Raw genomic sequence first — 26,704 nt, 5'->3', positions numbered from 1 at the left:
AGTAATATAACTACACCTAGATTTTTGGTTTGTCATAATATATCAATTTCCTCACTATTATGTTTTGGTACTAAGTAAAAGATTTTATTATTTTATCATATATTTATTCCTCAGATAGCCACAAGTGACTGAAGTGGTCATTTGAATAAACAACCAACTTCAATAGATTAGGCTCTATTATACAATTGTACAACCATTTGTAATTTTTGACCAGAGGTTGTAATATGGGTGGCTATTAGCCTATGGTATAATTTAAGCTAGGATTCATTGTATTAGTAATGACAACTTACATACTTAATGGACATACAGGAAGCTTACAAAGCCATTTACAGAGTGAATACCTCCAGTATCTCTTGTCATCTTTAGAATCTGTTCAACCTATTAGGGAAGAGTTTCATGTTGCCCCTGTTTTCTGATCTGGATTGAAATACTGTCTGTTCCTGGTTATTGGGCCGAAGTTATTGGTTCCAGTTACTGGGCAGGAGTAGCAGTTTAACCCTGTCCACCACTTATGACAGGAGTAGAATATTTATTGATTTGGCTGTACTGAGGTCAGTTCAACAATAATGGTTTGTGAATAAGAATGTATCAATTATCACACTTCCGCTTATAATTGAACTGGGTGTTTCAAAGCCAATGATTTTTTTATGTCAATCATGCTATATATGATAATTTTTTTATGTCGATTATACGCCCTCCTTCATATGCTCCAGATGCCGAATTTTATCTGTTATGTGGCTTTACCATGCAAAGAATCTCATAATGGAGTATGACTAGTAATCCTATAACACTTGGTAAAATGATATACCTATGAAAACCTAGCAATATTACACCATTACTTGTTTAATCTTCTCAATTTTCTTAAGGTTGAACCACAATGACCTGGTTGTAAAAGTAAACAACTGTGATACGAGTTATTCGGTATGATGTAAACTGTCTATCAACAGAGGTTTTATTAAATTCCTAATTTTTAACGACAAATGACCCCAACAAAAAATTGATAGGAACTCTAATTACAATGTATTATCATTGCTTAAACATAATTGAAAATTAATAACAACCTGCACCACTAATTAAAAAAATAAATTCAAATTGATATTAATAAAAATGAATAAAATTCAATGTTTAGGCATGTCAAACTACTAAACTGTGTTTGTCCACTTTATATCCTTGTTGCTTGCAGATACCACCATTAGTAGCTATTAAATAAAGTCTAAGAAACACCACAATTGAATTTTCACAAAAAATTGAATGATTTTTGTTATTTTCCATAGTTTTTCCAAATTCTTTTGACTCACGAATAATAAACATGATTTAAAATTCATAGAAAGAATATTAATATGTTTATTCATTACTAAATAATTTAAAAAAAGTGAACTAATTGCAATAGTTTATCCTTTATTTCCACATAAGTTACTAAATAAATAAGATACCTATTATGCAGCAGTAATGATGGTATCAGCAGTATGAGTAATAATTAACCTGATAAGAGTAAATTACTGTTTTACTTTCACTAAAATACAGTACAGGTATACAGGAATTAAACTGATTATAGATCATAAATGATTAAAAAATATTAATTATCATAAATTGAATTATGTTGTAAATATACATTAAAATTATGAAAATTTCCTAAATAAAAAATTGTAATGCTACTTTCTAGTTAATTCAAATCTCCTCCCTCCTCTCCAAGCCATTTCAGCTGAAAAACAGATTGTCAAAAAGTACTTCCCCATAATACCACTAATCATATACCTATTATATGTACTTACTCGTATGTTATTGTAAAATCAAATAATTCTTTTTAACCTAATATATATTTTTTTTTTTTGTAACAGAAATCAAGTTAGTGATAGATCTTTCTTTAAAGAAAATTTAGTTGAAGTGCTGTCAAACCATCCTGCTCTAGGTTTTTTAAAACTATCTCTATTTAAAACTTCAAACTTATTTTTGTCACTATTAAAAATCTAAAATTATTTACTTCCCCTGAAGTTTCTACAAGGATTGTCATATTTGTTCTCAAATCTATTTTATCAAATTTAGGATAAACATACCGTACTGTCATTTTACATTTGAAGCAATTTCCACATAAAATTTAAGTAAGATTGGTTGGAAAACATACGATAAAAAATATGTATTTTATATTCTTGCAATTCAGAAAGTCTTTTTACACTCATAGCAGCCTTTGTAAGTCATTTAAATACATTCTTTTTCTTACATTTTTATCAAGACAAAGGTTTCTTGCAAAAAGGTTCACTTTCAGACAAACACCACGATGCTAAATAACTAATATTGAAGAAATTTAGGAAAAATGTTTTCTTTATTACTGCAGGAATTAATAAATAATTGGAATGGACAAGATTGGATTTTAATAGGTTAATATTGCAGTAAAGAGTGATAATATAATATATATGTATGAATGTATGTATGTATGTATATATATGTATGTATGAATATATAATATATATATATAGTCACCTCCTCTATGAATCATGAGACCTTGCCGTTGGTGAGGGGGCTTGAGTGCTCAGGGATACAGAGTAGCTGGACCGAAGGTGCAACCATATCGGAGAGGTATCTGTTGAGAGCCAGACTAAGGAATGATTCCTGAAAGAGGGCAGCAGCTCTTTCAGTAGTTGTTAGGGGCGTGAGTCACAATGACTTAAACGGCCGTATCAACATCACTCAGTCCTCTGAGTACTGCGCAGCTGAAAGCAATGGAAAACTACAGCTGCTTTTTTTCCAAGAAAATGTGGCTCTCTGCATTTTCACATAGCAACAATGGAGGCGCCTTCCTTGGTAAAATATTCCGGAGGTAAAATAGTCCCCCGTTCGGATCTCCGGGTGGGGACTACTAAGGAAGGGGTCACCAGAAAATTAAAAAATAACATTCTACGAGTCGGAGCGTGGAATGTTAGAAGCTTAAAAAAGGTTGGTAGGCTAGAAAATTTAAAAAGGGAAATGGATAGGGTGAATGTGGATATAGTAGGAATTAGTGAGGTTCGGTGGGAAGAGGAAGGCGACTTTTGGTCAGGTGATTTTAGAGTAATTAACTCAGCGTCAAATAATGGGCAGGCAGGAGTAGGTTTCGTGATGAACAAGAAGATAGGGAGGAGAGTGGAGTATTTCAAAACGCATAGCGATAGAATCATTGTAATAAGGATAAAATCAAAACCTAAACCGACAACGATTGTTAACGTTTATATGCCTACAAGCGCCCATGATGATGATGAGGTAGAGTGTGTATACGAAGAGATTGATGAAGCAATTAAACACGTAAAGGGAGATGAAAATTTAATAATAGTTGGAGATTGGAATGCAAGCATTGGAAAAGGCAAGGAAGGAAATATAGTGGGTGAATATGGGCTGGGCAAAAGGAATGAAAGAGGGGACCGACTTATAGAATTTTGCACGAAGTATAATTTAGTAATTGCCAACACCCAATTTAAAAATCATAATAGAAGAATATACACTTGGAAAAAGCCAGGCGATACTGGAAGGTATCAGATAGATTATATCATGGTTAAGCAAAGATTTAGAAATCAACTCGTTGACTGCAAAACTTACCCTGGAGCAGACATTGATAGCGACCATAATTTGGTGATAATGAAATGTAGATTGGGGTTTAAAAACCTGAAGAAAAGTTGTCAGATGAATCGGTGGAATTTAGAGAAGCTTGAGGAAGAGGAGGTAAAGAAGATTTTTGAGGAGGACATCGCAAGAGGTCTGAGTAAAAAAGATATGGTAGAAAATGTAGAAGAAGAATGGGAGAATGTTAAAAAGGAAATTCTTAAATCAGCAGAAGCAAACTTAGGCGGAATAAAGAGATCTGGTAGAAAACCTTGGGTTTCAGACGATATATTGCAGCTGATGGATGAACGTAGAAAATATAAGAATGCTAATGATGAAGAAAGTAAAAGGAACTATCGGCAATTAAGAAATGCTATATATAGGAAATGCAAACTGGCGAAAGAAGAGTGGATTAAAGAAAAGTGTTCAGAAGTGGAAAGAGAAATGAACATTGGTAAAATTGACGGAGCATACAGGAAAGTTAAGGAAAATTTTGGGGTACATAAATTAAAATCTAATAATGTGTTAAACAAAGATGGTACACCAATATATAATACGAAAGGTAAAGTCGATAGATGGGTGGAATATATTGAAGAGTTATACGGAGGAAATGAATTAGAAAATGGTGTTATAGAGGAAGAAGAGGAAGTTGAGGAGGATGAAATGGGAGAAACAATACTGAGATCTGAATTTAAGAGAGCATTAAAAGATTTAAATGGCAGAAAGGCTCCTGGAATAGACGGAATACCTGTAGAATTACTGCGCAGTGCAGGTGAGGAAGCGATTCATAGATTATACAAACTGGTGTGTAATATTTATGAAAAAGGGGAATTTCCGTCAGACTTCAAAAAAAGTGTTATAGTTATGATACCAAAGAAAGCAGGGGCAGATAAATGTGAAGAATACAGAACAATTAGTTTAACTAGTCATGCATCAAAAATCTTAACTAGAATTTTATACAGAAGAATTGAGAGGAGAGTGGAAGAAGTGTTAGGAGAAGACCAATTTGGTTTCAGGAAAAGTATAGGGACAAGGGAAGCAATTTTAGGCCTCAGATTAATAGTAGAAGGAAGATTAAAGAAAAACAAACCAACATACTTGGCGTTTATAGACCTAGAAAAGGCTTTCGATAACGTAGATTGGAATAAAATGTTCAGCATTTTAAAAAAATTAGGGTTCAAATACAGAGATAGAAGAACAATTGCTAACATGTACAGGAACCAAACAGCAACAATAACAATTGAAGAACATAAGAAAGAAGCCCTAATAAGAAAGGGAGTCCGACAAGGATGTTCCCTATCTCCGTTACTTTTTAATCTTTACATGGAACTAGCAGTTAATGATATTAAAGAACAATTTAGATTCGGAGTAACAGTACAAGGTGAAAAGATAAAGATGCTACGATTTGCTGATGATATAGTAATTCTAGCCGAGAGTAAAAAGGATTTAGAAGAAACAATGAATGGCATAGATGAAGTCCTACGCAAGAACTATCGCATGAAAATAAACAAGAACAAAACAAAAGTAATGAAATGTAGTAGAAATAACAAAGATGGACCCCTGAATGTGAAAATAGGAGGAGAAAAGATTATGGAGGTAGAAGAATTTTGTTATTTGGGAAGTAAAATTACTAAAGATGGACGAAGCAGGAGCGATATAAAATGCCGAATAGCACAAGCTAAACGAGCCTTCAGTAAGAAATATAATTTGTTTACATCAAAAATGAATTTAAATGTCAGGAAAACATTTTTGAAAGTGTATGTTTGGAGTGTCGCTTTATATGGAAGTGAAACTTGGACAATCGGAGTATCTGAGAAGAAAAGATTAGAAGCTTTTGAAATGTGGTGCTATAGGAGAATGTTAAAAATCAGATGGGTGGATAAAGTGACAAATGAAGAGGTATTGCGGCAAATAGATGAAGAAAGAAGCATTTGGAAGAATATAGTTAAAAGAAGAGACAGACTTATAGGCCACATACTAAGGCATCCTGGAATAGTCGCTTTAATATTGGAAGGACAGGTAGAAGGGAAAAATTGTGTAGGCAGGCCACGTTTGGAGTATGTAAAACAAATTGTTGGGGATGTAGGATGTAGAGGGTATACTGAAATGAAACGACTAGCACTAGATAGGGAATCTTGGAGAGCTGCATCAAACCAGTCAAATGACTGAAGACAAAAAAAAAAAAAATATATAGTCACTCTTTAATATATATATATATATATATATATATATATATTTGAACTAATTAAAAAGTTAAACTTTTAATTTTACTTGTATGTATTGAAAATTAAAGAAAAATGGTTGTATCATTTTGCAATACCTTTTTTAAAGAATAGATTAAAATTTTATCTGAATTTTGCTGTTGATAAACTGGTTTTTTATTTAATTGTAATTACATAAAAAAAGATTTTGGTAATTTTTGTCTTCTGTTAGTTTTGTTCTCTGTGAATAATGAATAACTGTAATTTAGGCTATTGGAAGAAAATATTTATTTAATATTTTGTTATTAATGTCAGACAGATAGTTTTATGTACAGTGAATATGTTTTTTCATAGTTAAACCACTCAACCTCTCAGATGGTCTGTCCTCCTAATTTATATGTTTTAGTATGATATTGATGTTGTAATATTTTTCTGCTACTTAGAAACTTTATTATTATTTCTCCTATACAAAATAAGCAAGAAACAAAGATAAACGAAATAAATAGTATTTGTACTTTTTATTTAGTTTAGAGACAAAACTAAACTCAAAGAAAATAGATCTTAAAAAGGTCGGATTTAATGCAGTCTTCAGAACAAAAAATAAAACAAATCATTACACATACAACATAAACACCAAACACAATGCCTCTAGAATACATAAACGTAATTGTTAAAACTGCACAATTTAGAACATTGGTGAAGCAGAATGTGGTTTCTAATAACCATATAAGAATAACTAATACCATCCAGTTACAATTAAAATCTAATGAACTTTTCAATCCCACAAATCAGACTGACTAATTTAAAAAAAAAAAAAAAAACAGCAAGAATAACATCATCTGACTCTAATAATAACACTAGCTCCAGTCACTGAAGACAGCAACTAAGACAATAGAAAACCTTTTGGATAGTGAATAACAAAGTTTTATTAGACTTTTCATTTGGTTTATCACTGTAAATGTTTAGCTTCTTTAATTAAATAATCACTGTTCATCAAAGACAAAAACATAGAAAGAAACTGGGAAAAAATTACTTCTAAAAATTCAAGCACTGGTAAAATATATAAATCTTGCTTTAGAATAATAAAATGTCAGTAGAAATTAACATTCTTTTTTTGTATTCAATGGAGACTGGAGTAAAATCATATAAAATAAAAATTTATTAATATAAAAAAATGGGAGCTGTTGAAAAATTTTTTTTGCATGGAAATTTTTAGTTTCATCAAATAGCACAAAAACAAATGGAATAAAAACTTCACAAATTAATACTGAAAAAGGAGAGTTGAAAAAAAACACTTTTTAGTGAAAATGTGTTTCTTTTGGTGAGCAATGTTTTGGGAGATAAATGAGTAGGATAAAAGAATTTACAAAATAATTAAAAAACTAGGGGTTATCTAAATAGAATATATTCCTGAGCACTTCATCTACCGAGAATTAGTCCACAGAAACAGAAGTGAATATTTCTATTCACTTATTTTATTCAGTATTTAATATTTTTATTCAACATTTTATTTATTTTAGATCCGTAATGTTAAAATTATTGTAAGGTTTAGTAATTCTTATATTTAAATCCACTGTAATTTAAAATGATCATAAAAGCTTGTTCCTATACTAAGAAGCAATAAACACAGTTCCATCATTCATTCTTTGAAAGTATTATGAAATGAAAGTACACAAGCACAGAGAGAGGGAGAGAGAAACTTTTGAAGGAAATAATTTTTTTAAACTTTGAAAAATTCAAGAAAGGTTGATACAAAGAATCTGATCACTATCTTCACAGATAGGTATCCCTCAGTAGTATCTTAATAAATTACCATGCAATAGAATTAGACATACCATCTGAGATGTACATTTTCTAAAATGTTACAGAAGTGTACTTTAATTCCTGTTATACTTAAGGTAAAGATGAAAAGAAATCTGTCAACAATAGTTATTTAATCTGCAAGATTACAGAATTAAATGCAGCATATGTATATAGAATATCACACACTATTTAAACAAATGTTTGATATAAAACTATAGCAAAAGATTTGGTCCATTAGATAGTAATTTTATCCAACTAATACTATTATAAAAAAACTCAAATATTTTGAAATAATTTATTGTACTCAAAAATGCAATAAAATCCATACATCAATATATCAAAAAAAATTTAATGTTAATGAACTTCCAGCAAATTTACAAAAATATTAAATTACAATATCAAGTACATAATTTTATTACTATAACAAAAAGTAAAGTAAATTGTTGAAACATAATATTGTGTTTTTTTATTTAACTTACCACAAATTGTACAACCAAACTGAAATGTTTGAGTGACTAGAAAAACTTTATTACTCAGTTTCACATATCATGTGAACTCATTTTACAATCCATGTAGCATGTTAACAGTCTAATACTTTTTAATCAATCCATAAAATCAGTGTATGTAAGATTCAAGCTGGATATTATATTAAAAACCAAATAAATATTTGCCAATGTAAATAAATTTAACAGTTCCATTACTGTTTTTCAACTCACTCTCATTAGTCAGAATTCACCACATTCAATAAAAATGTGTGCCTCATAGTATTTAGTTTTTCTCATCAATCACTTGGATGGTTTCTTCGTTCTCTTCTGTTAATACTGAACTTGTAATTCACTATATTTACTTAATAGTATTTATTTATTTTATTTGCTTTTATTATTCTAATCTTTTTTTTCCTTTTTTATCTTCAATATTCTTTGCTAAAAAGTCCTAATATACAACATCAAAAGTCCTGATTCTGGTTGTTTAAAATACTACCTATTAACTTAGTTCTTCCTGCAGGAATTTTCAACAATTTTTTTTGAATTTGCAATTAAAATTTTTAATTTCTAACTTCTTTATCAATTTATATACGTTTCAAGATTTATTCACTCTTTAGTTTGCAAATCTTTATAATTTACCCAAACTACTAATATATTTTTTTTTCTGCCAAGCATAGCATTTCATTCAAAGATTTTAAAAATGATTTGAAATGATTTAAAATTCCCAGTTTGCTTCATATAAGCAAACTTTCTATTCTATTAGAAAATTTGCTTTATTATGGTAATTTTCTTTTAATATCTTTGTTCATTTACATAGCATCTCATCCTTAAAAAATTCACTACAATTTTAGCTCATGACAGGTCCAAGTTTAAATGTTCATACAGTGATATCACAGTGGTGGTCAATTTTACTTGCTTTTATGTAGCGACTAGTACTTGTGTACTTACTCCATGACTTAATTTTTTTAAGACATTCACAATTCAATTCAGAATAGTGTGTGTTCTTTATTAACAAAATCATAAGAAATTTACCTCAGTTGGTTTATCAAAGCATTAACCAGTAAAAGAAAAAATTCATTAAAGAAAAGTATCTAGGACTGATGGTACTTCAACACATTTCATTGTATAAATGTCCTGGAAGGTACTTTTCAATGATACAATGCTGTATTGCCAAGCAGCTTTCAGGATTCTTGAAGAGCAGTGGTCAGGCTCAAATTGCCATACAGAAAGAATGTACCAGAACAATGTATCAGAATTTTCCAAAATTTTGTACCAGAATTTTTGTTAATTTTGCACAATGTACCAGAATTTAGGCTTATATTTTCTAAAACTGTTAATTTTATCTTTATCAATTCTTGTGAATCTTCCAAGCATTTATCTGACTATAAATCCAAGGTCTATATATCTGTGTAAATTTCTAGTCATCACTTACATTAGTGTTTTTCTAGCCCAATTCATAAGTTAAATTATTTTAATTTATTCTATTTTCATTCTTTTAGCAATCACTCGTTTATGTTTTTTAGTTGGCACAATTTCTTTTTGTGTTATAACAGAGACATTTCCTCTTTTGTGGCCAAAATCGGGACAAATGTAATCATTATTACTTAAATGATGTGGAAAAAGTATCATTCTCAATTTAGGACCTTTTTTTTATAATTGATTGTGAGTGAATTTCTATAATCATGATGTCATCCTTAAAATTTTCTTCAAAAATTATTGATCATTTCATATGTCCAAATTGTTCCTAAAGAATAGCATTAATCCATATTTCTTGTAATACTTCATCTGATAAAAACTTTGAAAAAATTATTTAAATCTTATTTTTTGACTAGTAATTTGATTTTCAGTCAGGCATACAATATTTGAATGGTTTTGCTTATTACAAGCACAAATATAAAAACAATATGGTTCTACTGTAACACCAAATCTTGATAACTAGAGAACTATTGTTTTGAAGATAGGCAGTCATGAACACAGAAAAATCAACAAACAGCCACAGTAGAAACAAGAGAAGACAAATGTACTTTCATAAGCATCTGTCTAAATGATGAAATATGACTGTTATTGTGATGGGAAGTAAGCATTCAGACCTGTCAGTTATCATAGGCCCTGTTACAATACACTCTATCTTGAACTATTGTCAGGAGAATGTGTGCATGTCCATGTTAATCCACTATTTTCATTTTTCCACCAGTAACATATTTTTGCAGTTCAACCACCTCTAACTTGTGTAATACATTAATTTCATTCTGTAGGTAAAATATAAAATGAAATTTAATTATTTAGAATGGTGGCATAAGAAAGTTGGTAAACTATATTTTTCATGCAGTCGTGAAATGAAGGTCCTGCATGGCATGAACATCCCCTCTCACAAGTCTACCCATTTCTTTATCTCACATTTCTTCTTACTATATGTTCCATTATTTCTTACTGTAATATTCCATAGGAATGATATAGTTTCCAATTTGACTCTACCAGTGTCACTATGTTTTCAACTTTATATAATACGATGAGCAAGGTAGCAACTTCTTTATTGAGAGGTATTTGAATGATGATTCTAATAGAACGACTGTGCAAAACTCGTTTTCTGTCTTGAGCATAGTAGTTGCAAAAGTAGATATAAAGGTGTTGGATAAAACAAGACACCTTATTTCCATTAAAATCTAAATCTCTATTATCTCAAAGAAGTTCAGTAACAAAGTTGATTACTTGTTTACTTATTATAAAATTCTAATAATTAGAAAGATACATTTTTAATTAAAAAGACTTCTTCACTAATTGTTATAGCTACTCTTTAGTAAAATGTTTTAATTTTTTTTTCATTCTGTTACAGTAATGAATTTTTACTATTATCTTCATCCACTGTTTCATTTTTCTCAGTTATAAATATTATGTTTTGATTTCTTTTCCTTCTTTTAATTAAACATGCAATTACTGGAGAAAAGAAATGTAGATTATCATTATTATTATTATTATTATTATTATTATTGTTGTAAAAATTATTTCCAGTTAATATGCTTGTTATAATTCCAGTGAATAAAGTTGTTAATAATCCAATAAGTGGATACCATACATAGCTAATTTCATGAATATAAAGATATTTTTCATTTTTAAAAGATTTCAAGCAATTTTCATCCATTATATTTTCGTACATTATTGAGATATTTTTTTCTATACAATTATCTGTAGACATAGGTAATCTCTCTAATGGTGGTTTAGGTCCACCAAAAGCAATCCATAACATTATTGTAAAACCAGACACAAAACCAGATAAAGCGCCATATGCATTAGAAAATGGTATAAGCATACCTAAACTAAACATACCCAGCATCGGTGAAACAAATATATTAATCACAGTTATTTGAAATTGTAATAGACTTTTTATATTTCTAAAAGCAAATGTAAAAATTATTGATAAAATACCTGAAGTCACTGATACAATTTTAACAAAAATAACATTTTTATTATCAGGACACTCATTATTATAATGTAAATGATAAAGTGGTTTGATAAAATCTTCAGATATTACGGCTGACATTGAATTAATATTTGATGAGGCTGTACTTAAACTAGCAGCTATTATACTAGACATAAATAAACCGACTAGGCCTGGGAAATATTTAGCATTATCTAGTATATAAATTGGTACAATTTCATCATATTTATTAATACGTTGTGATTTAACAGGATCACAATCTTTATATGTAGCATAAATTGCTAATCCACCATATACTGATATTAATAAAATAAATATATTACATATTGTTGACATCCACATTAACTTTATAGCTTTATTTCTACTTTTTAATGTCATATATCTTTGAAAACATGTTTCATGAACGACTGTAAGCGATAGATATGTTAAACCTCCACCTAATACACTATTCCAAAAAGTATAACGTTCAGTCAAATCAAAATTAAAAGAAAATAATTCAGTACGATTACTTTCATAACTGATTTTAATTACAGAAATTATTCCACCTTTATCATGTGTTGCTTTTATCGTAATAAACAATAATATCGATAAAAAAACTATAAATTGAAAAACATCTGATAACATTACACTTTTTATACCACCTAGAATTATATAAACAATAAAAATAAAACTTAATATTAATATTGACCATTCTAATGATAAATTTAATAAAACACATAATACTAATAATGGTACATATAATGTTACGCCCGATAATGCAATCATTAATAGACAAGATGACAGCGATGCAATTAATCTTATAATATAATTAAATCTTTTTTCAAAATAATGGTAAGGTGAAGTCAGTTGCATTCTGTAAAATACTGGAAAATACACAAATGCTGTTATTTGTATAAATATTAATTTACCGATACTTGCTGCCAAATATTGTATACCAAACGAGTAAACTTCTGAAGGTGATGATAATATTATTAAACTGTTGAAAAATGTTACACTCAGTGAGAATGAAGTGGTTAATAAACCTTGTTTTTTATTTGTTGACACACGTTCACCTAAATTTCCTTGTTTATAATCAGTAAAATAATAATATACACTGATAAATAACATCACTATTAACTCTATTAAAATTATTAAAATATCAAATGACTGAAGTTTATTTTCACCCATTTTTAAGACGTGATAACCCTATTTCACTTATAAATCAATAAAACAATTTTGTTTTTTGGTTTTTTTTAAAATTTAAAACTAAAGTAAAACAACTTTATTTAAATATCAGTATTATAAGTATTCAACTGTAAAATTTCTACTGCTCATAAGTTAGGTGTATCACTGAAATTTAAACCAAATAGAGAACTAGAACTGCAATATTTTATGTTTTTTTTTTTACTTTCTTTTAAATTATTTGTTCTTTAATTGAACTAAATGTGACTACCAATCAGTTTTTTACAATTAATGCATTTAAGCAATTATGCAATTAACTGTCAATAATTACTACAAAATTACTATTTGCTTTTTTTAATACTATAATATGCTAAAAGTAATTTATAAATCATTCTACTTATATTTTATTTTGTCTAAATTTTAACATGAAATGCAATAATTACAGACTAATTTTCTCTTTGTTTTTTCTTTCTTTAAATTATTACATAAGATATTTTATTACGTAATTAATTCATATTCTCTGAACTTTTTACAATAAAAGTAAAATTAATCAAATAATGTTAGACTCAGTAAAAAATGTTATAAAATTAATAGTCTGTTAAATTACTCATATTTATTTATTACTCGACTGTAGAAGAAGATTGTTGGTAATATGTTTGGATAATGTATTTTTAGCACCTGTATCTCTATAAGTGCACAAATTCTAAATTGCATATATATATATAAATATATATAGAAAGAGAGCACGCGCGAGCATGCGTACACACACACGCACACACACACGCACACACAATATGTATATATATATATATATATATATATATATATATATATATCTTTCTCTCTCACACGCGCAATAATATATATATATATATATATGTGTGTGTGTGTGTGTGTGTGTGTAAAAGCGGCGTAGTCGTATATGTGTCTTTTTTAATTTTTTGCGCATATTTTGTACGAACAGAAAGCTTTCTTTCACTATGAATCGGAAAGTAATATAATCATAACTAAATGTCACACAATAAATACTGTAGTGAAGCATGAGTATATTACTAGTTTTCTATTTTAAAAAATATTCCTCGTACTTAATGTTTAGGGATGTTGATAATTTCTTAAATTTAAATTGAGAATTCATTTTTATCTTGCAATTATTGTATGTACAGAGTGCAGAATGTTCTTTTAACTGTTGGTTGGGGATTTCATATTCAGTCTTATAAATAAAAATATTTTTTTTTCGAAAAATATTATAATTATGCTTACCCACTTATAAAGAGAAAATTTAAAAAGGGAAATGAGTAGGACAAATGTGGATATAGTAGGAATTAGTGAGGTTCGGTGGGAAGAGGAAGGCGACTTTTGGTCAGGTGATTTTAGAGTAATTAACTCAGCGTCAAATAATGGGCAGGCAGGAGTAGGTTTCGTGATGAACAAGAAGATAGGGAGGAGAGTGGAGTATTTCAAAACGCATAGCGATAGAATCATTGTAATAAGGATAAAATCAAAACCTAAACCGACAACGATTGTTAACGTCTATATGCCTACAAGCGCCCATGATGATGATGAGGTAGAGTGTGTATACGAAGAGATTGATGAAGCAATTAAACACGTAAAAGGAGATGAAAATTTAATAATAGTTGGAGATTGGAATGCAAGCATTGGAAAAGGCAAGGAAGGAAATATAGTGGGTGAATACGGGCTGGGCAAAAGGAATGAAAGAGGGGACCGACTTATAGAATTTTGCACGAAGTATAATTTAGTAATTGCCAACACCCAATTTAAACATCATAATAGAAGAATATACACTTGGAAAAAACCAGGCGATACTGCAAGGTATCAGATAGATTATATCATGGTTAAGCAAAGATTTAGAAATCAACTCGTTGACTGCAAAACTTACCCTGGAGCAGACATTGATAGGGACCATAATTTGGTGCTAATGAAATGTAGATTGGGGTTTAAAAACCTGAAAAAAGATGTCAGATGAATCGGTGGAAATTAGAGAAGCTTGAGGAAGAGGAGGTAAAGAAGATTTTTGAGGACATCGCAAGAGGTCTGAGTAAAAAAGATAAGGTAGAAAATGTAGAAGAAGAATGGGAGAATGTTAAAAAGGAAATTCTTAAATCAGCAGAAGCAAACTTAGGCGGAATAAAGAGAACCGGTAGAAAACCTTGGGTTTCAGACGATATATTGCAGCTGATGGATGAACGTAGAAAATATAAGAATGCTAGTGATGAAGAAAGTAAAAGGAACTATCGGAAATTAAGAAATGCTATAAACAGGAAATGCAAACTGGTGAAAGAAGAGTGGATTAAAGAAAAGTGTTCAGAAGTGGAAAGAGAAATGAACATTGATAAAATAGACGGAGCATACAGGAAAGTTAAGGAAAATTTTGGGGTACATAAATTAAAATCTAATAATGTGTTAAACAAAGATGGTACACCAATATATAATACGAAAGGTAAAGTCGATAGATGGGTGGAATATATTGAAGAGTTATACGGAGGAAATGAATTAGAAAATGGTGTTATAGAGGAAGAAGAGGAAGCTGAGGAGGATGAAATGGGAGAAACAATACTGAGATCTGAATTTAAGAAAGCATTAAAAGATTTAAATGGCAGAAAGGCTCCTGGAATAGACGGAATACCTGTAGAATTACTGCGCAGTGCAGGTGAGGAAGCGATTGATAGATTATACAAACTGGTGTGTAATATTTATGAAAATGGGGAATTTCCATCAGACTTCAAAAAAAGTGTTATAGTTATGATACCAAAGAAAGCAGGGGCAGATAAATGTGAAGAATACAGAACAATTAGTTTAACTAGTCATGCATCAAAAATCTTAACTAGAATTTTATACAGAAGAATTGAGAGGAGAGTGGAAGAAGTGTTAGGAGAAGACCAATTTGGTTTCAGGAAAAGTATAGGGACAAGGGAAGCAATTTTAGGCCTCAGATTAATAGTAGAAGGAAGATTAAAGAAAAACAAACCAACATACTTGGCGTTTATAGACCTAGAAAAGGCTTTCGATAACGTAGACTGGAATAAAATGTTCAGCATTTAAAAAAAATTAGCGTTCAAATACAGAGATAGAAGAACAATTGCTAACATGTACAGGAACCAAACAGCAACAATAACAATTGAAGAACATAAGAAAGAAGCCCTAATAAGAAAGGGAGTCCGACAAGGATGTTCCCTATCTCCGTTACTTTTTTATCTTTACATGGAACTAGCAGTTAATGATGTTAAAGAACAATTTAGATTCGGAGTAACAGTACAAGGTGAAAAGATAAAGATGCTACGATTAATATTATACTCTATAATCTTAATAGTGGAATTATAGTGGAAATGTAGCCTAATCATATGCTTAACATAAATGTGAAACCGGTATTTTCAACGAAGTTTACGCGAGAATTAATCACGACACACACCATTTTATTTCATGATAATACATTTAAAAAAAAAATTTCTGCTTTCAGCAACTAAAACTTAACTTAAAATGGAAAAACATGTTTTTTTAATTAAAATATATTAAAGAAGATTTATATACTGAAATAACCTTGCTTACATAATATGATGAAAAAGGGAAGCATTAAACTAATAAGGATTCAATCCATCCCCATCGCTTTTCAATTTTTATTACAGCAGCAATACAAAAATTAAAGGGATAATTTGAAAGCCGAGTGAAAATCTAAAGAAAGAAAATAAAAAATTAACATTCACTAATAACAATGTTCTCTCGACGGAAGTAAAACATGACATTTAAGAAACACGGAATGGCATATTTATCGCTACTATTACATTTTAGTTAGAAAATAAGAAAAAACAAATCTAAAGATTTTAATGATAAATTTACAATCATTGAGGAGTGCAAGTTTCAAAACGTTTGTTATTTAAGTGAATTACAAAGGAGGATCGAACAAAAGACATCAAAAATAGGCTGGCACAAATAAAGAGAATGTTTAAGCAGGCAAAAAATTTGATTCACGGAATCAAAAATAATATATAGAGCATTATTTTACTTAAATAATGAATAAAAATAAATAATGATATATGCACAATGTTATATATACGGGTGGTATTATTGGTAATCGATGATGATGTAGACTTTATCCGAGTAAAATCGTTGAAAAAAATTTAGTATTATAATAATCCCATTACAAAATGGATTAAAACCGAACAGAAATAAAATTTAATAAGCGATAAAAAAATTCAGTCGAATTCCTGTTTTTCATATACGCGGCCGGAATACAATTGTATTAGAGCATCCGTAAATCCAAGTAATTAATTTGACTGCGATCGTTTTTACTCGGTTTAATATTTGTATCACCGGTTTACCTTCCTTGCTATCTTTAATCGATTTTTAGCATTTTTCAAAGGATTTATTTCATCTTTGAATTTACGTTAAGACGGAAACCGACGGCGGTGAAAGGCTCAAAGCCGATGCGCTTACAACGACATAATATAATTTATTCGTTCAGCAAATCTTTTCAGTACCGTTATCATTTTTATTTATTTTTAACGCTTTCCGGTGTTAAATTTATATATTATAGTTTGAAAATTCTGTTGTAGATTGTTTCAGTTGTATTTGGTTTTAATTTGATGGTACATTTTAATTTAAAAGATTTGTTTACAAGTAGTAACGACGTTTGACTTTATTTAGAGAGCGTATTCACAATTTTTAAAGAGCATAATATAAAAAAAAAAAATGCTTACCTTATTTTTTTAAAAATACAACTGAAATCAAATTTACCAGTAATTATTAAAAATAATATAAATTTATTGTTACCTAAAAGTTTGGAAATCTATACAAAGATTTATAGTTTTTTTTTTTAAATCAGTGAACTACGAAAAATGTCATATTATTCGTACTATGACCGTAATTAATTCAAAAAAGATGACCATATGTTTGAAACTTTACAAGAAAGTATGATAAACATCTATTTTAATTAAGAAAATAAAAATAACATAGAAACATTTGAAAATGCTTGTGCGTACCCTCACAAACTGCAGTTTAAAGAAAGTATTGTAAATAAAATTGGATTTTAAAGATAGTAATTGTAACAATTACAATTGTTACAATTGTAACAAAATATAATATGACTAACATAATAACTAAAAGTATTTAACTGAATTTCTGATTGAAAAGATTGGCGTTAGTATTTTTTTTTTTTTAATTTTCTTATGAGCTTAATTGCAGTTTACGGATTTCTTTAATAGTGAAGGGTATGCATTGCATTCTATCACCTTTAATTGGATGTAGCACCCGTATAATTCGATTTAAAAATAAATAATCAAATGAAAGAGAATGAAAATCTTAAAATGATGTGCTCCACCAAAAATTCACTAAGCATAATAGTTATATTAAATATTTTTTCAAAAATATCAGATAAAATGTTTTAAACTGGCTGAAGCACTTTAAGGTTTAGATATAGAAGAAAACTGTCTAGAAACAGAATGTCTTTTAATGATATTTGTATTTTAAAAAAAACTTGTTTTCTACCATATTAGAAAAATGGACAAGCATCATCATATGAATATAATATTTTAACACCTTAAAAAGAACAGGGAATTCTCTCCATTTAAAGTTTATTGTAATTTATATAGTTTTTAATCATTAGAAGAAAAGTAAATATTCTGGCTTACCATACTTTTTACAACTTATCTACAAAAACATATGCAAATGTACCACTATCCCTTTGAACAAAGTCCATATGTCATAGTAATAGCCAAAATAGTTACAACTACTTTTTTTTTTGTCTTCAGTCATTTGACTGGTTTGATGCAGTTCTCCAAGATTCCCTATTTGGTGCTAGTCGTTTCATTTCAGTATACCCTCTACATCCTACATCCCTAACAATTTGTTTTACTTATTCCAAACGTGGCCTGCCTACACAATTTTTTCCTTCTACCTGTCCTTCCAATATTAAAGCGACTATTCCGGGATGCCTTAGTATGTGGCCTATAAGTCTGTCTCTTTTTTAACTATATTTTTCCAAATGCTTCTTTCTTCATCTATTTGCCGCAATACCTCTTCATTTGTCACTTTATCCACCCATCTGATTTTTAACATTCTCCTATAGCACCACATTTCAAAAGCTTTTAATCTTTTCTTCTCAAATACTCCGATTGTCCAAGTTTCACTTCCATATAAAGCGACACTCCAAACATACACTTTCAAAAATCTTTTCCTGACATTTAAATTAATTTTTGATGTAAACAAATTATATTTCTTACTGAAGGCTCGTTTAGCTTGTGCTATTCGGCATTTTATATCACTCCTGATTCGTGCATCTTTAGTAATTCTACTTCCCAAATAACAAAATTCTTCTTCCTCCATAATCTTTTCTCCTCCTATTTTCACATTCAGTGGTCCATCTTTGTTATTTCTACTACATTTCATTACTTTTGTTTTGTTCTTGTTTATTTTCATGCGATAGTTCTTGCGTAGGACTTCATTCATTGTTTCTTCTAAATCCTTTTTACTCTCGGTTAGAATCACTATATCATCAGCAAATCGTAGCATCTTTATCTTTTCACCTTGTACTGTTACTGCGAATCTAAATTGTTCTTTAACATCATTAACTGCTAGTTCCATGTAAAGATAAAAAAGTAACGGAGATAGGGAACATCCTTGTTGGACTCCCTTTCTTATTACGTCTTCTTTCTTATGTTCTTCAATTGTTACTGTTGCTGTTTGGTTCCTGTACATGTTAGCAATTGTTCTTCTATCTCTGTATTTGAACCCTAATTTTTTAAAATGCTGAACATTTTATTCCAGTCTACGTTATCGAATGCCTTTTCTAGGTCTATAAACGCCAAGTATGTTGGTTTGTTTTTCTTTAATCTTCCTTCTACTATTAATCTGAGGCCTAAAATTGCTTCCCTTGTCCCTATACTTTTCCTGAAACCAAATTGGTCTTCTCCTAACACTTCTTCCACTCTCCTCTCAATTCTTCTGTATAGAATTCTAGTTAAGATTTTTGATGCATGACTAGTTAAACTAATTGTTCTGAATTCTTCACATTTATCTGCCCCTGCTTTCTTTGGTATCATTACGATAACACTTTTTTTGAAGTCTGACGGAAATTCCCCTTTTTCATAAATATTACACACCAGTTTGTATAATGTATCAATCGCTTCCTCACCTGCACTGCGCAGGAATTCTACAGGTATTCCGTCTATTCGAGGAGCCTTTCTGCTATTTAAATCTTTTAATGCTCTCTTAAATTCAGATCTCAGTATTGTTTCTCCCATTTCATCCTCCTCAACTTCCTCTTCTTCTTCTATAACACCATTTTCTAATTCATTTCCTCCGTATAACTCTTCAATATATTCCACCCATCTATCGACTTTACCTTTCGTATTATATATTGGTGTACCATCTTTGTTTAACACATTATTACGATTTTAATTTATGTACCCCAAAATTTTCCTTAACTTTCCTGTATGCTCCGTCTATTTTACCAATGTTCATTACTCTTTCCACTTCTGAACACTTTTCTTTAATCCACTCTTCTTTCGCCAGTTTGCACTTCCTGTTTATAGCATTTCTTAATTGCCGATAGTTCCTTTTACTTTTTTCATCACTAGCATTCTTATATTTTCTACGTTCATCCATCAGCTGCAATATATCGTCTGAAACCCAAGGTTTTCTACCAGTTCTCTTTATTCCGCCTAAGTTTGCTTCTGCTGATTTAAGAATTTCCTTTTTAACATTCTCCCATTCTTCTTCTACATTTTCTACCTTATCTTTTTTACTCAGACCTCTTGCGATGTCCTCCTCAAAAATCTTCTGTACCTCCTCTTCCTCAAGCTTCTCTAAATTCCACCGATTCATCTGACACCTTTTCTTCAGGTTTTTAAGCCCCAATCTACATTTCATTAGCACCAAATTATGGTCCCTATCAATGTCTGCTCCAGGGTAAGTTTTGCAGTCAACGAGTTGATTTCTAAATCTTTGCTTAACCATGATATAATCTATCTGATACCTTGCAGTATCGCCTGGCTTTTTCCAAGTGTATATTCTTCTATTATGATTTTTAAATTGGGTGTTGGCAATTACTAAATTATACTTCGTGCAAAATTCTATAAGTCGGTTCCCTCTTTCATTCCTTTTGTCCAGCCCGTATTCACCCACTATATTTCCTTCCTTGCCTTTTCCAATGCTTGCATTCCAATCTCCAAATATTATTAAATTTTCATCTCCTTTTACGTGTTTAATTGCTTCATCAATCTCTTCGTATACATACTCTACCTCATCATCATCATGGGCGCTTGTAGGCATATAGACGTTAACAATCGTTGTCGGTTTAGGTTTTGATTTTATCCTTATTACAATGATTGTATCGCTATGCGTCTTGAAATACTCCACTCTCCTCCCTATCTTCTTGTTCATCACGAAACCTACTCCTGCCTGCCCATTATTTGACGCTGAGTTAATTACTCTAAAATTACCTGTCCAAAAGTCGCCTTCCTCGTCCCACCGAACCTCACTAATTCCTACTATATCCACCTTCATCCTACCCATTTCCCTTTTTAAATTTTCTAGCCTACCAACCTTTTTCAAGCTTCTAACATTCTACGCTCCGACTTGTAGAATGTTATTTTTTAGTTTTCTGGTGACCCCTTCCTTAGTAGTCCCCACCTGGAGATCCGAACGGGGGACTATTTTACCTCCGGAATATTTTACCAAGGAAGGCGTCTCCATTATTGTTGTGTGAAAATACTGAGAGCCACATTTTCTTGGAAAAAGAAACAGCTGTAGTTTTCCATTGCTTTCAGCTGCGCAGTACTCAGAGGACTGAGTGATGTTGATATGGCCGTTTAAGTCATTGTGACTCACGCCCCTAACAACTACTGAAAGAGCTGCTGCCCTCTTTCAGGAATCATTCCTTAGTCTGGCTCTCAACAGATACCTCTCCAATATGGTTGCACCTTCGGTCCAGCTACTCTGTATCCCTGAGCACTCAACCCCCCTCACCAACGGCAAGGTCTTATGATTCATAGAGGGGGTTACAACAACTAGTTTCTTTAATAATTATTATTTGCATAATAAAAATGAATGTTGAAAAAAAAACACAACCAACAAAATAGAATTAATATATTTTAAGATTTAATAGGAATTGAAATATAAAAAATTATCACACAAGATGTTTTAAATAGAATTTTGAAAGAGAATAATGGTAATTTAATAACAGGTATCGGTAATTAAAAATATACAGAAAGGTTTGCACCTGAAAAAGATTTATTTATTTTTAGTTTCTGGGTAATAAAAACTATTTTTTATTTTTTAAAGAAAATAATAAAACCAGAATGATATAAGAACAAGTTATGAAATTTCCTTTTTGTTCAGAAAATTGTTTTATTTCAAAGATACCAGTCAGTAATGTTAAATATTCTGGTTGTAGAACATGTTAGCTAATTCTAAACATAAAATGACAAGCAATTATATGAACATGTATTTTAGATTATACTATGTTTTTTAGGTGAAAGTAAAACACTTTTTTTTAATTTTTCTATTCATTACTTTTTTATGTATTCTATACATTAATATGTATTATTTCAGATAAGTATGAAAAGTTCAAGTTTTGTAGACTATAGTTTTTGGGTTATAAGAAAAACAAATTATGAAAGATGTTGCAGCATAGTAAAACCAACTGCACTCATTTTAGTAATACTGTTAATGTACATGAAACCAATTAATATTTATTATACTTTCTTTTTTCTAAAACATTTTGCATAATTTCATGAATTAACTCCAACATATATGTGATGTTGCTTGCTGCAGATTAGATTTATTTGTACTTGTTTCAAACAATTTAAACAAAAAAAAAAAAACAGTTGGAGAGATCTATAGCTTTACAAGAAGTTCTTATGATTTTATGTTTACACAGGAAGAGGAGAATTTCGTACTTCAAAGTGATGATACAGATGAAAAAATCCCTGAAATAACAAAGAAACCATCAACAAAATCATCAAAACCTCCAAGAGAGTTAATAATAAAATTCATCAATGATCTATTTCAGGTATATTTCAAATTAAACTTAGAAATTTATTTTCTTAATTACTTAGGTCTTGGTCCAAAGTAAAGGTTTAGTCAAAGACTGATCACTTTTTTTACAAATATAATGCCTTTGTCTCCTACCCCTGTCTAATGTAATTATTGTGTTGACACAGTTACTTGACTTGGTAAAAAACCAAATTTTATTGCGTACTTCAAAATGTTCAAACAAATTTAAACATCAGTTAATGTTTACATCAGTGTATGTTAAAGGTTTAAAAAATTTAACAACAGTTACTTTTGAAACAGAAAATAATAATATCCAAAAAGAAAGTAGAGTAACTGATTATTAGTTAAATCATTTTTAAGTATTTATAAAAAAAAGTGAGTAAATATTATTGTATAAAACTATATGAGAAAAGGTAGTGTGTATATAAAATGTTTGATGTATTGTGCATATATTTTAAAATTTCTTTTACAGCAAGAGTATACCAGTTAATTTACAATTTAAATTATTCATTCCAATTTTTCTTGAGATGTTGACCTATGTGTAATTTGTAAATAACAAACAGTAGTTGTCAAAGTTTTTTTCCAGAAAGTAATGAAGATTATTACAGTTATTCTCTTTAAAATACTGAAAGATGTTATTTATGGAACTGAATATGACCTGAATTTTGCTGAGTGTGTTATGTTGATTTGCAACAATATATTCCAGCTTAGTGACAAAAAAACAGAAAACCATTTCACTCATCACTTTCCCTAGTAAATGAAATTGACCAAAACAAACATTTTCCTCTGAAAATGAAATTGACCAAAACAAAAGTAATGTACAACAGATGGGCTGCTGCAGGAGAGATAGTAGTTGACTACAATATCCTAGAGAATGTGGAAGAATACGTCTACCTGGGGCAGCTAATTAACACCAGATGGGATATCAGACCTGAAATTTTCCGAAGAATCAGGATGGGCTGGAAATCATTTGGAAGACATTCAACAGTGTTCAAATCTAACATGCCAGTAGTCTTGAAAAAGACCGTGTTTGATCAGTGTGTTCTTCCAGTACTCACATACAGATACAAGACTTGGACTTTAAATGGGTTTGTGAAAGGAAGGCTTCAGACACCACAAAGAGTCATGGAAAGGTCAATGCTAGGCTACACAAGGAGGGACCAGAAAAGAGTGGAAGACATAAGAGCCATAACGAGAATGCATTACATAATGGATACAGTGAAAGCTCTGAAATGGCAATGGGTAGGGCACATCGCAAGAATATGTGATGGAAGGTGGAGAAAGGCGGTCCTTGAGTGGAGTCCAAGAGAGTGACAAAGGCCAAGAGGCAGGCAGGCCACCAGACTGAGGCATTAGAAGGGAAGCTGGAACCAACTGGCAGAGGGGAACACAGGACAGACAGGAATGGCGAAAACTGTTGAAGGCTTACCTGTCAAACTAGACTTGAAGAGGCTACATCTTGTAAAAGATTGAAACAGCTGCATAATAATAATAATCTATAAACATTTGTTTGTGGACCCTAGCATACAAAATTGAAATTAGGCATATATCGGAATTTTATACTTCAGAATTTTTATACATTGTAATTGCAAAAACTTCCGATGAATAAAAAATTGTCACTGTCTCTTCAAAGTCACTACTTCTCAAAGTATTAGTAGGATTAAAGTTAATATAAACAGAGAAATATTTAGTATTTTTAAAATGCATTTAAATATTTTATGTTGAAACTGTAAATTTTGTGAGTCCAACACATTTTTGATCTTGACTGAGATAATCCTGTGTAAAAGTTTTTTATCAGCTGAATAGAGTAGAGATATACCTTAGAAAGCTAAGATTCATCTGGATCTTTGTGGGCTTAATTTTCTGTAACCCAATATCATTTTGAAGAAAGCCGTATGAGTTCACTTCAATCTCTTTTTTTTGTAATAACCCTGTTTTGTAATAATTTGTTGTGGATTCTTATTGTAGCTTTGCCATTTTCAGTAATTACTTGTGTTTCATTTCAGATCACCTACAACCATTTGGTTGTGCTAACTGACCAATATTAAAAACACAAATAAATTCATAAAAATTAATAAAACTTATTTCTTTGTTTCAGATTCCAATAACATTATTAAAGACAGTGAGTAATGTGCTATCTGCAGGATTGGAAAGTTTTACTTCTAGCACCGGTCGAAATTCCAATAAAACATGATGATATGATGAATAAAATAAATAAAAAATATAAATAAGTGTAAAATATTACACAAAAATCACAACACCTCAGACTTCTTTTACTGTATGCATAAAAAATTGCTTCAGTTGAAGTTGCAAACTTAACTATTAATCTACATAAACAGAATATTTATAAAAAAAAATATTTATATAATTCCACTATAGCTTACTCTTCTGTGCATAATATAAATTAATTTTAGGTGTTTGTCATATTTGGTTTCTATAGGACAATCCTTTTAGAAAATGAATTATGTCAAATTGAAATCTACATGCAACAAATACTACAGAAGAGAAAAAATAATGGCTATAATTTTTTTCCACAAAAATTAACTAAATTTTGTAAAGTTCATAAATGTTTCTGTAATATGTTTCTTCTAACAGTTTTAAGATGAGTCCTTTTCAAAATTAAGTTATTAAACATTTCTAGAGGATTTATAATGCATATATTGAAAAAATGCTCATATTTTTTAATGAAAAAATATTTGTTAGTTTACAACACATTCCCTTGTAAAGTTAAATGGAAAAAAGTCTTTAATTATATAAGGTATTAAGAAACATATCATTGTTACATTCCTTTACTGATATTATCCAAAAACAAATGCCAAGTCAACTTCTATATACTTAAGCCAAAATGTTTTTTTACACACTTTTTTATCTGATTATTTTATTTCATCTTAAATGAAATTTAGAATCTCACTCACCAAATCAGAGTTTTTATCTAGGAGAGTGGAAGCTCCAAAAATTATATTTATTTGTTCTCAGAGAACATCACATTCCAACTCTTATTACTCTTGCTAAATTGTGATAATTATATTGTCTTCTAAAAACATGTGCACAAATTTCAAATAGTTCCTGAAAATACCATATACAGTTAGGAAACCTATTTTTTTATTTTGAATAGATCAAGAAGACAAAACATCTTCTTCAATGAGAAACCTGTAAAATTTTAGATTCTAGTCATAAAATAACAATAAAACACTGATCAATGGTCATTAAAAATATTCACATTAAACAATACTTTTAACTAATATCCAAATCTATGGATTTTACTTCATCATAAGTGTCACTCTGAATCATTATACTACATTGTGCCCACTTTCCATATTTATGTTAAAATTTAACCTTACATTCAACTGAAATATTGTATAAATAAAATCTTATTACATTTTTTTCATATTGAATGAAAAGTAGACTTTTTATCTGCATTTGAGTAGCTATTATACAGGAACATTATTTTCATAATTTAATAGCTATTAATCATAAATATACCTAATTTGGCATTAAAATTATTTTGATTAGATCAACTAGTTAGAATATACTTATCAATATATAGATATTAAATTTAATGAATAAAATTCATTAAATGTAAATAAATGTAACATTTAAAAAATAAATAAATTTTACTAAAAGTATCAGCGCAAGTTTATTTTACACAGGAACTTAAAAAATTTTTATGATATTTGTTAGTCCCAGATATGCAACTTACATGGGACCAACAAGTGTTTAATAATAATCAACAATGAAATGAAGTGGAATGCTAACATTTTAAAAATAGTTAAATTTAAGATTTTTTAAAATTATTAATTAGTAATCCACATAATTTTTCTATGAAATCATGAAATTCATAAGTTATCTCGTATGTAAATAAAGGCAGTAGTTTTCACAGTAGTTCCTGTTAAGCTAGAAAGCAAACATTTTTAAGAATGTGGAAGAACAACAACCTCCAGAAGTTTCTTGTGATAATATCCACTTTATATTGCATTTGATGAAGTTGCTGCAGTTTTATTGACTTATTTCTGTATTACGTACATCAGTGTCTTGTCTGT

The 26,704-nt window shown here is 29.8% G+C and overlaps 2 protein-coding genes across 2 annotated transcripts in view; one reads left to right on the top strand and one right to left on the bottom strand.

Moving 5' to 3' along the window:
- LOC142320291 (uncharacterized) overlaps positions 1-26,097 on the top strand; it is a 79,762-nt gene extending 53,665 nt beyond the window's left edge. Inside the window, exons 3-4 of the mRNA XM_075357999.1 lie at positions 22,549-22,680; positions 24,763-26,097. Coding sequence (XP_075214114.1) covers positions 22,549-22,680; positions 24,763-24,858 — 228 coding nt within the window. The 3' untranslated portion in view covers positions 24,859-26,097. The remainder of the gene's footprint in view (positions 1-22,548; positions 22,681-24,762) is intronic.
- LOC142319810 (putative sodium-dependent multivitamin transporter) lies at positions 10,225-12,675 on the bottom strand. Its single transcript, XM_075357488.1, has 2 exons — positions 10,995-12,675; positions 10,225-10,308 (listed from the first exon to the last, which is right to left on the bottom strand). Exons 1-2 carry the CDS (start codon positions 12,660-12,662, stop codon positions 10,225-10,227), a joined length of 1,752 nt encoding a protein of 583 aa, XP_075213603.1. The 5' UTR covers positions 12,663-12,675.
- Positions 26,098-26,704: the final 607 nt, after the last annotated feature.

The sequence above is a fragment of the Lycorma delicatula genome, chromosome 2 (assembly GCF_047948215.1).
Source record: "Lycorma delicatula isolate Av1 chromosome 2, ASM4794821v1, whole genome shotgun sequence".
Classification (NCBI taxonomy): Eukaryota; Metazoa; Arthropoda; class Insecta; order Hemiptera; family Fulgoridae; genus Lycorma; species Lycorma delicatula.
The sequence above is the reverse complement of the archived record's forward strand: the minus strand, read 5'-3'. Positions and strand labels throughout refer to the sequence as shown.

Coding starts and splice junctions, on each gene's coding strand:
- LOC142319810 (XM_075357488.1), bottom strand. CDS start 12,662: ATGGGTGAAAATAAACTTCAGTCATTTGATATTTTAATAATTTTAATA. Junction 10,309..10,994: donor ATCTACATTTCTTTTCTCCA/GTAATTGCATGT, acceptor TTTTACCTACAG/AATGAAATTAATGTATTACA.